Here is a 16,191-nt window from a genome sequence, read left to right on the forward strand (position 1 = left end):
ATTTTTCTAAATGTTGTCCACGTGTACGGTGATGATTGTGGTACTGATTTTGACTCTAATAGTTTAAATCAAGAAATCTGAATTTTTTACATGGTTCAAATTGCCAAATTGAATAGGGGGAGGGCAAATTCCAAATTTGGTGGTTTCGAACTTGATTTTTTATTGCCGAACACAATCCGAAACTTTTACTCTAAATGTAAGTTTAGATCGTTGGCATGATTTAAATTGAATTGCGTGATCTAAACTCATGAACTAAACATACTCTAAACATCATCAATAACAATAACACTATTTTATTTTTAAATAATTGAATATTATTATGCAAATTTGTGTATGTTTGATGCAATGTTATGTCAATTCTAAAATTAAAACATGAATATTTGGTTGGTTTAGAGAGTAACAACAACTACTAGTACCGATGAATAACATTTCTCCTGCAAAAAAAAAAAATACTAAATCCCCAATTATCTATACTTTCGAAGTTCAATCTTATGAATGACATCCTAATTTTAGTCATATGGTTAACATTAAAGGCGTGAGAGGTATGCCAATGAATTCATCTATGACTTTGCACAGTCTCACCAATAAATCATCAAATGCAACAAATTTTGGAAGTTACTGTTAGATTACGAGGCTGTGGTTTTCTTACCAACCTTTTTATCTGCAGCTGTAAGTGGATTCGGTGTCAGGTGTTCTGGTCCCTGTCTCCAACCACATACCAGGATTTGGCCTGATACAGTCATACGTAACAGAGGGCGTACATTCTGCCACAATAAGAGTGGACCTTTTGACTGGGGAAGCCCAATGCGGTCACATCATAACATGTCAAAATGTGACCCCAAAAAAGAAAAAACTGCCGTCTCTTTGAATTGTAAAAAAATTGGTAAATAGGTAAAGTATTTTGAAGATAAATCGAGATACAGACACACACACACACGTGAATTACGAATTATTATCACTCATGACTTCTAAACTTTGAGATTATTTTAAGTTTGCTTTTCAAATTTTAAAAATTCCTGATTTATTTTTTAAATTTTGAATAGTTCACACTTAATCGATTATATTAAAAATTCTATTAAAAATGGATAGAAAAAGAGAGAATAATGCGTTCATGTAGTCTTTCTGTTTAAATATCTGTTAAAAATAAATTGATATAAATCCTGTGACCGCACTTAATCCTTTTTTCGGTCTACTTTTAATATAGATTCTTATAGAAGGGTATTGATGGCCATTTTTGTATTAGGCCCATACAAGAGTCCAGGCCTAATGATTCCGTCCCGTGACGAGATTGTGCTCGATTTGTAGACCCAAGCAACGCTCGGGGAACTCGCGTAGGCCGTAGTTTGGTGGACCATGGGTAATCGAACACGCTCATTTGTTTCTTAGTCCGGTCCGATTTTAAGTCCTGCTTTGGAGGTTTTAAAATCATTGAGCTAATGAATGATTGGGTGATGGAGAATCCAACCCCAAAATCATTTGTTTGCCTTTTAGGAGTCTTAGAAACCATTTTTCAGCCTTTAGAGATTCGAAAGTTCAGAATTTAAGTTGTGGAACCTTCCCCTTCGACGCTAGATGAGAAGTTTTTCTGCTCTGGAGTAGCTTCCTCCGGAGCTGGCAAGGATTCATCTCCATGATAGTTGTTACTCCGAATGAGTCACTGTGGACGCCCACACGGAGCATCACCGCAGATGCCACCATGAGGATACTTTCCATGCTCTAAAAGACTATTCTGTGACTTAATATACCTCATATGCTCTGAGAGACTCCCATGTGTCCGAAGGTTCTTCCCGTGCTCCATGGAGACTGAATGTGTCAGGTGCTTCGGCGACGGCTATTTAGCCTAAATCGGACAGCGGGGCTCTGAAGCTGGTCTAATGTGTGTTCAGACCTCTGAGAATAGAAGCGTCCACGGAGCACTAGATTTACTCAATTGTCCTGGGGAAGGTCAAATGTCAACAAGAATTCCGTATTTGGTCTCCAAATACAACCATTTTTTGCCATTTTTTTGTCAAATGGGAAAGTAACCTGATACAGGTGCTCTTGAGGGAAATGGTTCGTACAGGTCTCTGGCAAGGCGTGATTGTATGGCTCCAGAGCAACCACACAAGACTCCCAAGCCTTGTCCTATAAATACCCCTTAGCTTCTTCATTTCAGCGGACACAAACACATTACACTTCTGAGACCCTTTTCGACACACATTCTTTCCGAAAGATTACAACTTGAGTTTAACCCCCTAAGAGTTGTTCTTCAAACTTGTTCTCTTCGGGTTCGAAGTCCTTCATAGAAATTTCACTCAAAAAGTCTCAAAACACTTCGTTTGATATATCCAAACTCTCCTACAAGCTACATTTGAAGTTTATGAGGTTTCTCCGGAGGTTCGAAAATTTGCCTCTATGGCTGGACTCCCCCGTCCCGGAGCACACTTCCGAAAAACCATAAACTTCATCTGTTGAGACACATTCTCGGAGGTAACCTGTGTTTGTTCTCCGAGCACTCCTCTAAAACTGTTGCGTCCCGAAGCCGGGGTTAGTGATGTGGAGGCTCGATTAGGAGTTAAACGTGATTAAGAAAAATAAAAGTAAAATATTAAAGAAATCTCCAAACGAGCCCCACTATTTAGCTGAAAATAAATTACAAGAAAGTTACGGGGCCTGCCCCACTTTCTGATTACAAGAGGTCAAACTCGAGCCTCTAACAGTGTTCAGGGCTTCACCCACAAGATATGCAGTATTGTACATACATGAACATGTAAATAACATTACAGACATCAACCACAGTCTAGAAATCCAAAGTTCAGAGTTTATAGAATTTACAATTCTTACATTCTCTCACAAGGATGAAAAACACAATCCTCTCTTAATCGGATGGTAGCAACTAACTCAGCTACTCCGCCATGCTCCTAAAGTCGGCTGGGAAGGGTTAGTATTTATAAAACAAATAAAACATGAGCGAAAGGCTCAGTAGGATGTATTCTGAAATAACTTTATGAACAAATAAATAAATGAGTAAGCAAGTAAATAAATAAATGAGTAAACAAGTAAATAAATGAGTAAGCAAGTAAATAAATAAATGAATAAGTAAATAAGACATTCAATTCCAACACAACAACCGGAACCTCACATCCTTTTTCTAAAAGCAAATATAACTGAAAATATCTGTATTACAGGCATCAGGAAGTAATTTATACTATGATAAATTACTTACACAACCACAAGCACAAGCCTTATCACCCCCGGACCGGGTTTCGGGTTCTGTCCCCAAGGATACACTCTCCATATCCTATCTAGGCCATCAGCTGATTTACCAATTCGCAAGATCTCTTATCTTAAGAAATCATTTATTAAACTTTCTACAATAGTTCATTATAATTTCAATAGCTAAAATCAAGCTATTGTTTTCAAAATACTTTTCTTTCACAAACATGCCCTTTCTTTAAAATGTTTGCAAGGCCAAAACTCTATTGAAATCAGGCTATCAAGAAAGGGGCAAAGAAATCCTACCCCTCAAGTACCAAACCTGGCTAGCGTTGCACTATTCCGGCTTTCACTTCCTCAAAGCCCCTCAATCTGAGTCCTCAGCTAGCACTGATACAAAACAATACTTTAGGATCCAATTCTCATTCCTAAAGTAATTTCAATCTCAATTATATCCTTTGATTTCCTATTAGTGTGCCTTAATCAATTTTCAAGTTTCATAAATCAATTCATATTTCAAATCATCATTCCAAGGATTTTCAATCTCAAAACATGGATTAAAGATGTTAATCCATTCACTCTAGATCCCTAAATGAAGCTAATTTGGGTTCTCCTAAAAAACTGAGGTCAAAACAGTATTTTCAGGCAAAACAGGGTCAAACTCCGTGTACACCGGTCGATCGGTTACCGAGCAGTGCAACACCACTGGTCGACCGGTGGTGTGCAATTCGGTCGACCGCATAGGTCGACCTAATGGAGTGCAATCCGGTCGACCGGTGGAGAACAGTAGGGTGAGGAAACTCGCCAAATTAGTCCAGAAACCTGCAAATCAGAGTTCCAATTCAAAATATTTCAAAGGGAAATCATCCCATCCAGGTTCCAAATGACAAATACAATCCAAAGAATCAAGAATCCCCAATTTCTACCGGGATTTTACTCAAAATCTATGAAAATCTGTTTTGAACCAAAATAGGTTTTCAAATAAACAAATCCGAGATTCAAGAGAGGTTTTTCAGAAATCTTACCTCAAATCCTTCTCTTGACATTGAAAACTTCTTGAAATCCTTCTTTGGTTTAAGATCCGGTAGATTCGAGACAAAAATGGAAGAGAGAGAGTGAGAGAACGAGAGTGGGAGTGAGAGAGAGAGCGAGAGTGCTCGGGAAGGAAAGGAAAAGAAAGAAAAGGAAAAAGGAAAAAAAAGGAAAAGAAAAGAAAATGAAAAGATAGGTGTCCAACATTTAAAATGACAGTCCGAAAAATGTGTCTGCACACACTTCTGGGTAAAAATGTAAATACTGAAAATATTTAAATACATTGAAATTACTTAAATTTACACGTCAGGAACATTTAATAAACCATAATTAATTAATTAGATCAGATTAGGCACACTAATAAATCTTAATTACCTTGATTAATCTCGTTTAATTTCTCGAGGTGTTACAACTCTACCCCCCTTAAGGAATTTCGTACTCGAAATTACGACTTACCTCAAGTGCAAACAGATGCGGATACTGCTCTTGCGCCATCATTGCAAGCTCCCATGTCACTTCCTCAACTCCATGGTGCTGCCATAAAACTTTCACTAATGGAATCTCACGATGACACAAACTCTTCATTTTCCGATCAAGAATCTGAACTGGTGCCTCATCATATGTCGTGTCATACTGTAGCGGAACGTCATACCATTGCACCACTGCTTCCGGATCAAGTTGACATTTACGAAGCATGGGGACATGGAACACGTCATGCACGTGAGATAACTCAGGCGGTAGGGCAAGACGATACGCCACGACACCAACTCGTTACATGATCAGAAATGGTCTAACGTACCTCAGCGCAAGCTTTCCTTTTACACCAAAACGAACGACTCCGTTACATGGGGAAACCTTCAACAGGACGAAGTCGCCTTCTTAGAATTCCAAAGGTATGCGCCTTCTGTCAGCATAGCTCTTTTGATGACTTTGAGCTATTAACAATCGTTCCTGAATCACAGCTATCTTTTCATTGTTCTCTTGAATAACTTTTGGTCCAGTAGTAAGTCGATCTTTTGGTCCCAGCCAACAAACAGGTGATCTACAAGGTCGACCATAAAGAGCTCCGAACGGTGCCATACCGATACTGGTCTGATAGCTGTTGTTATAAGCAAACTCAGCAAGGTGAAGATATTTCTTCCAGTTTCTACCAAAATCCAGAATACAAGCACGAAGCATATCCTCTAAAATCTAAATAACTCTTTCAGATTGCCCATCAGTCTGAGGATGAAATGTTGTGCTAAAATTCAATTCTGTTCCCATGGCTTCTTAGAAACTTTTCCAATACCTTGTATTAAAGTGAGTATCACGATCGGACGTAATGGATAACGGTACCTTGTGAAGTCTCAAGATGTGCTCCAGATACAATTTTGCCATAATTTTATGAGAATACGTTGCACGGAACGGTATGAAATGTGTAGATTTCGTTAACCTATTCACCACCACCCAGATGGCATCGTGCTTCTGCTCAGTTCTCAAAAGTCCCATAAGAAAATCCATTGTGATGTGTTCTCATTTCCATCCTGGCACAGGTAAAGGCTGCAATACTCCCGCAGGTTTATGATGCTCAGCTTTGATCTGGAGACAAGTTACACATTCTGAGACATAGTCATGAATGTCTTTCTTCATACCTCTCTACCAGTATTGCCTTTTCAAATCCTGGTACATTTTGATACTTCCCAGATGAATAGCGTAACACGACTTATGGGCCTCATGTAGAATCGTCTTCTTAATCTCGTCCACCTTAGGAACAGCTAGGTAGTAGCGAAAGTAAAGCGCTCCATCCTCTCGGATTCTCTAATCGTCAAGTTGCTCTCCATTCTAGATTTGAATCCAAATTCCTTAGAGATGAGGATCCTGCCATTGATTCTGCTTAACTTGTTGTACAAGGACCGATGTGGAGGTCAGATTATACACCATTGCCTGGTTATAATCCTCATAGTACTGAAAATCATAATCGCTCACAACTTCAGTCATTTTCTAGTCTTCTAAAGCTAATGACACCAAAGATCCTGAAGTCTTCTTGCTAAGGGCGTCAGCTACTATATTAGCTTTTCCTGGATGATATTACAGCGTGAAGTCATAATCTTCCATGTATTCCATCCATCTCTTCTACCTGAGGTTCAGATCTTTCTAAGTAAACAAATACTTCAGATTCTTATGGTCAAAGAAGACCTGAAACTTTACTCCATAGAGATAACATCTTCATATCTTTAGAGCAAATAACACCGATGCTAGCTCCAAATCATGAGTGGGGTAATTTCGTTCATGTGGCTTCAATGGTGAGATGCGTAAGCTACGACGCGTCCACCTTGCATCAAGACACATCCAAGTCCACTCATTGAGGCATCAGAATATACCTCATATGGCTCTTCACTATCGGGTAGAGTCAGGACTGGTGCGCTTGTCAGCCTTGCCTTCAATTCCTGAAAGGCCTGTTCACACTCAGCGTCCCATTTGAATCTGACTTCTTTCTTGGTCAACCGAGTCATCGGTGCAGCAATGCTCGAGAAGTCTTTTACAAAACGTCGATAGTATCCTGCAAGTCTGAAAAAACTTTGAATCTCTGCTACATTCTTTGGCCTTTCTTATTGTAATACAGTCTCGATCTTGGAAGGATCGACAAAAATTCCTTGTCCTCATATCATGTGTCCAAGGAACTTCACCTCATATCATGTGTCCAAGGAACTTCACTTCTGTCAACCAGAAGTAACACTTCTCTTTCTTCGCATACAACTGGTGCTCACAAAGAGTCTGAAGAACAATTCTCAAATGCTGCTCATGTTCTTCCTAAGTCTTCGAATAAACCAGAATGTCATCGATGAAGACAATCACAAACTGATCTAGGTACGGCCGGAAGACACGGTTCATTAAATCCATGAATGCAACTGGGCATTCGTCAGCCCAAAATGCATCACCAGAAACTCGAAATGCCCATATCGAGTTTTAAAAGCAGTTTTCAGAATGTCTTCATCTTTAATCTTTAGCTGATGATATCATGACCTCAAGTCAATCTTAGAGTAATACTATGATCCACCAAACTGATCGAATAACTCATTGATCCTCGGAAGTGGGTATTTATTCTTCACAGCTACTCTATTCAATTAACGATAGTCAATGCACAACCGGAGAGATCCGTCGTGTTTCTTCACAAATAACACAGGTGCACCCCATGGGGAAGTGTTATTCCTATATACCTTTTTCTGCTAACTCGCCGAGCTGCTTCTTTAATTCTTTCATTTCTGCAGGTGCCATTCGGTAAGGAAGAATAGAGATAGGAGCCACTCTCGGTATTAAATCAATACTGAATTCAATCTCCTAATCCGGTGGTAAATTGAGTAACTCATCAGGAAATACATCCGCAAATTCATCCACCACAGGAATTCCCGCATTGTCTCCAGTTACCTCGGGTTCACCTTCTAGAGTAAGAAGGAATGAAAAACAAGCTAGCATCCTACGTCCTCCAATGTTGTATCTCAATAGTCGTTCTTCTAGGACTGAGTTCATGTTTGTCTGATAGGTAATTTCTGCTCCAGACTTAGTCATCAAAGTCATTCTCCTACGGTAGCAATCAATAATTGCACCGTATTTTGACAACCAATCCATTTCGAGTACCACGTCAAACAGATTCATCTGAAGGATTATCAAGTCAGCTCGTAATCGCTCACTCCCAATCGTGATTTCACACGATCTACATACACTAGCTACCTCCACACATTCCAGTGGATAGTTCAACATTATTGGGGTTTCCAAGCTTTGAGCTTTCAATTTCAATGTTTGAACAAAAGAGCTTAATATAAAAGAATGGGCAGCACCAGTATCAAATAATACATGTGATAAAGAGTGGGAGATCAGAATCATACCCTCAACCACCGTGTTGCTGGCTTGTCCTCTAGAACTGTCTCCTATCAAGATATAAGCTTGTCCTTGTGCTTTCCCCTTTCCTTTATCACCAGTATTAGGCCTCTGGGTTCCTGGCCTATATTGTTGTGGCAGAGGTGTCTGCACTGGTCCCGATGTTTGAGGCTGAAATTGTGGATAAGACATCGGTCGGTATGTTGGCGCAGGAGGAAATGGCATTGGTGCTGGCAGCTGTGGCTAGTAAGGCGAACAAATTGCGGTGGCCTATCTTGACTATAAGAAGCATCACTTTGAGATTGCTGAGTCGGCGGCCGATTTTGATTTGGACAGTTCCACCTGATCTGGCCAATCTGCCCACAATGATGGCACTTGGGTCTATAAGGACCACTATTGTCACTTCTAGACGAACTACTGCCACCACTTATCATCTCTCCACTAATCTGTCCCTAATTACGGTTTCTCCTACCACTCCGTTGTGGCCCGCCTGAAGTAGAAGGTCCACCAGAAACAGAAACTCAACCAGTTGCTTCCTTTAAGTTATCTTATTCCACGCTTGTAGTAGCAGCCACCAGGTCTCAAAAATTTTAGATCCTTAGAGCCACCAAGGGTCTCCTTACAGAATTCTTAAGACCCTTCTCAAATTTAAGACACCTTAGGTGTTCAGACTCCACCAGAGATGGTGCAAACTGGGATAGATCATTGAATTTAGCCTCATACCCCATCACAGACATATCACCCTGTTGCAAGGACATAAACTCCATTGCCTTTTCATCCTGATAACTCTGAGGGAAGTATTATTCATTAAAAATAACTTCAAATTATTCCCAAGTCATTCCTGTAACATCAAGCCTTCTCCTTACCTGCTTCCACCAAGTACTTACTTGACCTTCCATCTTATACACCGTAAATTCTACCCAATACTCCTCCGGTATTCCCATGGTGTTTAGGTGTTTAACTATGGAGTCAAACCAATATTTCGCTTCCTGGGGTCGTCCTTCACTGTTGAATGTGAGGATAGGTGCACGTCCAAACTTACATAAATAACGCTGCTTCCTATCCTCAGCCGATCGCTCATTCTGAGCTTTAGTGGCCATCCCTTGGAAAACATCATACATAGCACCCATGAATTCTTGATTCTGTGGTGCCGGTTGGTTAATGGATCTACGATGCGCGACATTTAATTGAAAAGAAACTAGACTGTTTAGTGGATTCCTGATGTCACACATGTATGTACAATCCTGTGGTTTGTAAACCTAAGTCTCTGATACCACTCTGTCGCGCCCCGAAGCCAGGGTTAGTGACGTGGAGGCTCGATTAGGAGTTAAACGTGATTAAGAAAAACAAAAGTAATATATTAAGAAAATCTCTAAACGAGCCCCATTATTTAGCTAAAAATAAATTACAAGAAAGTTACGGGGCTTGTCCCACTTTCTAATTACAAGAGGTCAAACTCGAACCTCTAATATCGTTCAGGGCTTCACCCACAGGATATGCAGTATTGTACATACATGAACCAGTAAATAACATTACAGACATCAACCACAGTCTAGAAATCTAAAGTTCAGAGTTTAAATAATTTACAATTCTTACATTCTCTCACAAGGATGAAGAACACAATCCTCTCTTAATCGGATGGTAGCAACTAACTCAGCTACTCCGCACTACTCCTAGAGTCGGCTGGGAGGGGTTAATATTTATAAAACAGATAAAACGTGAGCGAAAGGCTCAGTAGGATGTATTTTGAAATAACTTTATGAACAAATAAATAAATGAGTAAGCAAGTAAATAAGACATTTAGTTTCAACACAACAGCCGGAACCTCACATCCTTTTTCTAAAAGGAAATATAACTGAAAATCTCAGTATTACAGGCATCAACAAGTAATTTATACTATGATAAATTACTTACACAACCACAAGCACAAGCCTTATCACCCCCGGACTGGGTTTTGGGTTCTGCCCCTAAGGATAAACTTTCCATCAGTCAGTTTTTCGATTCGCAAGATCTCTTATCTTAAGAAATCATTCATTAAACTATCTGAAATAGTTCATTATAATTCCAATAGCTAAAATCGAGCTATTGTTTTCAAAATGCTTTTCTTTCGCAAACATGCCCTTTCTTTAAAACGTTTGCAAGGCCAAAACTCTTTTGAAATCAGGCTATCAAGAAAGGGGTAAAGAAATTCTACCTCTCAAGTACCAAACCTGGTTAGCGTTGCACTATTTCGGCTTTCGCTTCCTCAAAGCCCCTCAATCTGAGTCCTCAGCTAGCACTGATACAAAACAACACTTTAGGATCCAATTCTCATTCCTAAAGCAATTTCAATCTCAATTATATCCTTTGATTTCCTATTAGTGTCCCTTAATCAATTTTCAAGTTTCATAAGTCCAGTAATGTTTCAAATCATCATTCTAAGGGTTTTGAATCTTAAAACATGGATTAAAGATGTTATTCCATTCACTCTAGATCCCCAAATGAGGCTAATTTGGGTTCTCCTCGAAAACCGATGTCAAAACAACATTTTCAGGCAAAATAAGGTCAAACCCTATGTACACCGGTCGACCAGTGACAGAGTAGTGCAACACCACCGGTCGACCGTTGGTGTGCAATTCGGTCGAACGCACAAGTTGACCTAATGGAGTGCAATCCGGTCGACCGCATGGTCGACCGGTGGAGAACAGCAGGGTGAGGAAACTCGCCAAATCAGTCTGAAAACCTACAAATCGGAGTTCCGATTCAAAATATTTCAAAGGGAAATCATCCCATCCAAGTTCCAAATGACAAATACAATCTAAAGAATTAAAAATCCCCAAAATCTAGAGGGATTTTACTCAAAATCTATGAAAATCCGTTTTGAACCAAAATAGGTTTTCAAATAAACAAATCTGAGATTCAAGAGAGGTTTTTTTTAGAAATCTTACCTCAAATCCTTCTGTTGACGTTGAAAACTTCTTGAAATCCTTCTTTGGTTCAAGATTCAGTTGATTTGAGAGAAAAATGGAAGAGAAAGAGAGTGAGAGTGAGAGAGAGAGTGTGTGTGTGCTTGGGAAGGAAAGGAAAAGGAGGAAAAGTAAAAGCAAAGAAAAGGAGAAGAAAAGAAAAATAAAAGATAGGTGTCCAACATTTAAAATAACAGTCCAGAAAATGTGTCTACACACACTTCTGGGCTAAAAATATAAATACTGAAAATATTTAAATACCTTGAAATTATTTAAATTTACACGTCAGGAACATTTAATAAACCATAATTAATTAATTAGATCATATTAGGCACACTAATAAATTTTAATTACCTTGATTAATCTCGTTTAATTTCTCGAGGTGTTACAAAAACAGCCTTATCCGTACTTTACAAGTCAATAGCCGCTCCGGAGGCAACCCGTGCTTGTCCTCAGAGCATTCATCTTCTGAAACAGCCTTATCCGCATTTTATGATTCAGACATCCACTCCAGAGGCAACCCATGCTTGTCCTCAGAGCATTCCTCCTCTAAAACATTCTTATCTAACTCTCCGAGTCAAATCTCCACCAACCATTCGGTTACTCCTCCCACCATACTTCGTCCATGCGATCTCCATGACTGAGTTCAACATCTTTTCATGCGCATAGTCGAGAATGCCTCAACAACTTAGGAGCAAAGTGAGTCCTAGAATTTGATTTCTTCGGCTTACTTTTGGTCTAACCGATCCCATCTTCTTCGTTGGAGGTCCTATCATACAAAGTCTTTATGTGAATGTCGCGTGTTTCGTCCGCATCAACATTGACAGCACGGAATTCAGTACTTGCACGTGTATACCTCATACACGTTGTACCCACTAGATCTATCAGGCCCCAATATAAATGCGACTCCACTGGGAAGATTAGGTTGCCGTTTTACAATGGCACCTCAAAACAAGAGAACTCGTCTCGCCCATGAAAGAACTTCCTAAGAAATGAGCGTAAATGAGACTAATTCTAAATTTAAGAGACAAAATAAGAGTTTTTAAAATTTAAAAGTAAACTGAGAATGAGGCAAATTGCACGGTCATAAGTGAGATATATATATATATATATATATAGGAATTGTCTCTGGTCAGACACTTGGAAAGTGCCTGACCAGTCAGGCACTTGTATAATCGTGTATAAATTATGTATATTTATACGTAAATGATGTATATTTACATGTGAAGTCATGTATATTTAACATGAAATATAACAAATCAGTCAATATACATATTTTCATGCTATGTGTTCACTAATTGCTATAAAAAAAATATGTTTTGAGGATTAATATACATTGTCGTTTCTTATAACTTAACATACATGATTTATATGTAAATATATACGATTTACATATAAATATACACGATTGCACAATTATACAAGTGTCATGTAAATATACACAACTTACCTGTAAATATACACAACTTACTATAAATATACACACTTCATACAAAAATATACAAGTATCATTCTGGTCAGGCACTTTCTAATTGTCAGAGACCTTGCCTATATATATATAGGAATTATCTCTGGTCAGGCACTTGGAAAGTGCCTGACACCAGTCATGCACTTGTATAATCATGTATAAATTGTGTATATTTATACGTAAATCATGTATATTTACATGTAAAGTCATGTATATTTAACATGAAATACAATAAATCAGTTAATATACATATTTTCATGCTATGTGTTCACTAATTGCTATAAAAAAAACATGTTTTGAGGATTAATATACATTGTCATTTCTTATAACTTAACATACATGATTTATATGTAAATATACACGATTTACATGTTAATATACACGATTGCACAATTATACAAGTGTCATGTAAATATACACAACTTACGTGTGAATATACACAACTTACTGTAAATATACACACTTTATACAAAAATATACAAGTGCCATTCTGGTCAGGCATTTTCTAAGTGTCTGACCAGAGACCTTGCCTATATATATATATATATATATATATAGGCAAAGTCTCCAGTCCGGCACTGGACTTGTACATTTGTCTATAAAATACGTATATTTCTTCTTTAGAATGTGTATATTTCTTTTTCAAATATGTACATTTCTTTTTATGGTAAAATATATATCTCCATTCTAAAGAAGAAATATACATATTTTATAGACAAATGTACAACTGCCGCTTTTTTGATAAAGTGCTTATAGACATTATCTTATAAGTGTATTAAGCATGTCCATGATATCTTCCTTTTTTTTAACGAGTAATTGGAATTAATGCACACTGAATCGTTTGTCATATATATCCTTTTAGGGTATTTGTCATTTATAATTTAGACTCAATATTTCTCAACTTTTGAATTTGGACTTTAAATTTAACGTTTTCAATTAATCATGAACATCAATTAATAGACAACAATTAGGGCATTTGTGTAAAAATAGGAGGAATTTCATGCATCAATTGAGTAATTGGACCACGAGTACAACGAAATATTAAATTTATGAGTCCTATCCTTTTTAGTAAAATTAAAATTGTAAGGTTCAAGTTGTCAAATATGCGAATAAATCCAAGGTGTATTAGTGAAGAAAAAAACCCATTATAGACTAAAATTTATATAGTAGAAAGGAGAAACTTCCTTTGATCTTATTCTAGATGTGTTTATTATATATAACAAGAAACTTCCCTTGATCTTATTCTAGATGTGTTTATTATATATAACAATTGCCATTTAATATCTCCAATTGATTAATCATCCTTCCCAAAGAGAACAAACAAGAAACAAGAAATGTTAAAAGCCTAACATAAACCTTATACAGAAATTGCATTAAAAAATCACCAAGTAGCCATGCAACCTGTCAAGTCCGCCTTGTCTTAATAATTATCCGCCATAAATACACACCACTTATATCCATAAACAAATACATAAACCCCAACGTGAACCATCCCTGAATCCCAGGACCTTCTTTCCACAGATTCCACCTCTTTTTTAGCACCCAAAAAACAAAACAAAAACAAGAACAAGAAAAAGACTTCTTTCCCTTTCACTTCACTTTCTCCTTCTTCTTTCACTGAAATTAAGGTTGTTGAAGCCAAAAAAAAAAAGATGTCGGTGCTGGCGAAGACGGACTCAGAGGTGAGCAGCCTATCGCAGTCGTCGCCGTCGCGGTCACCGGGCCGTGGCGGGCGGCCCGTTTACTACGTGCAGAGCCCATCACGGGACTCCCACGATGGGGAGAAGACGACCAACTCGTTCAACTCCAGCCCAGTGCTGAGCCCAATGGGCTCGCCGCCGCACTCCCACTCCAACTCGTCGCTCGGCCCACATTCCCGTGACTCGTCGTCGACGCGCTTCTCCGGGTCGCGGAAGCACACCAACAATGGCAGTGGGTCGAACCAGAAAGGGTCTGGTTGGAGGCCGTGGAAGGATCGGTTTGACGCCATTGAAGAAGAAGGGCTTCTTGACGACGATGGAATCGCGCGTGGTAACACTCGCCGTGGGTATTTTCTTGCTTTTGTTGTGGGGTTTTTTGTGCTGTTTTCTGTGTTTTCGTTGATTCTCTGGGGTGCAAGTAGGTCTCAAAAGCCTGCCATCACTATGAAGGTAACTGCTCACTACTCTCTCTTTTTTTTTTTTTTTTTTTGAATAACCTTTTTAATTTTTAATTTCAATTGCATTTGGAAATTTTTGTGCTTGATGTCACTTTTTAATCACCAAAAATAAAAACATTTTATATTGCCACATTTTGTGATTTATTTACTTTACAAAAACACCCACCTAATCAAATTAATATTTTATGACAATACTTTTTGAGTTTTTGGAAATTAGATTATATGAAAATCCCATCTATAGTGGAACATGACAAAAACCTGTAGCAGTTAGGGTCTAAAACTTTGACATATTTATACTAATGTAGTTAAAAGATTGAGGTTAAGTGATTCTTTCACACTCAAAGCTATAATTTGTCGTGAATGGTTGAAAAGTAACATTATCAAAGAGCTAAGAATAACCCAAGAAATATATTAACAACTTGCCTTGTTCATTTCACTTATTCGAGTTTTCAGTTTTAAGTTTCTACAATTAAAAGCTCTCAAAAAATATATCATCTAACTTTTTCTATTACAGTTAAAAACTCTCAAAAAATATTACATTTCAATTCAAATTAAAAACTTGAATCCACGAAGCGAACGAGGTCAAAATAATTTAGATTTTTGGTCAGATTATAAAAATATTTTGTAAGTGTCTCTCTAATTTAGACAAATAAAAAAGCAGGTAAGTATCAGTATAATTTCAGAAAAAAAAAATCCGGGTTGCTGAAAGAATTCTTAATAAGTGCAATAATATTTTGTCGGCAGAGCATTGTGTTTGATCAATTTGTGATCCAAGCGGGAGCAGATTTCTCAGGTGTGGCCACAGAAATGGTGTCCATGAATTCCACAGTGAAGCTCACCTTTCGAAACACTGCCACATTTTTTGGTCTCCATGTCACATCTACACCACTAGATCTCTCCTATTCTCAGCTCACCGTAGCCACTGGAACCGTACGAACACATGTCACCACCTTTATCTAGAATATTTTTTCTATCATTTTTTATACATTTATTATTTAATATGTAAATTTTATAATTATATTTTTTATTTATATAATAATATATTATATTAATAAAATTCACGTATTAAATTGTGAATACAACCGTATATACTTTTTGGGTTGTTTTGTTACAGATGGGGAAATTTTACCAGGCAAGAATGAGCCAGAGATCCGTTATAGTAACGCTCAGAGGAAGGAATATTCCGTTGTATGGAGGGGGAGCGAGCTTGGGAAGCTCAAATGGTGCGCCGATTCAACCGGTGCCGCTGACCCTCAACTTCATGGTTCGCTCAAGAGCCTATGTTTTGGGGAAATTGGTTAAGCCCAAGTTCTATAGGAGGATACAGTGCTCAGTGGTTATGGATCCGAAGAAGATGAACACAGCCATTACCCTCGGAAACAAGTGCACTTACCAGAACAGGTGATTTGGTTGCAGATTTAGTCTGGCGGTAAATTTACATTTTTATTTTAAATGTTGAAATTTTGAGTGCAAATTTCTATCTTAGTTAAAAAGAGAGAAAAAAAAAAAAAAAAAAAAAAAAAAAAAATTAACGGGGG

General features: G+C 38.0%; 1 protein-coding gene across 1 annotated transcript; it reads left to right on the forward strand.

Moving 5' to 3' along the window:
* Positions 1-14,142: 14,142 nt before the first annotated feature.
* LOC21394324 lies at positions 14,143-16,058 on the forward strand. Its single transcript, XM_010095325.2, has 3 exons — positions 14,143-14,645; positions 15,398-15,583; positions 15,768-16,058. Exons 1-3 carry the CDS (start codon positions 14,148-14,150, stop codon positions 16,056-16,058), a joined length of 975 nt encoding a protein of 324 aa, XP_010093627.1. The 5' UTR covers positions 14,143-14,147.
* The last annotated feature ends 133 nt before the right edge of the window (positions 16,059-16,191 follow it).

The sequence above is a fragment of the Morus notabilis genome, unplaced genomic scaffold (genome assembly GCF_000414095.1).
Source record: "Morus notabilis unplaced genomic scaffold, ASM41409v2 Scaffold803, whole genome shotgun sequence".
NCBI lineage: Eukaryota > Viridiplantae > Streptophyta > Magnoliopsida > Rosales > Moraceae > Morus > Morus notabilis.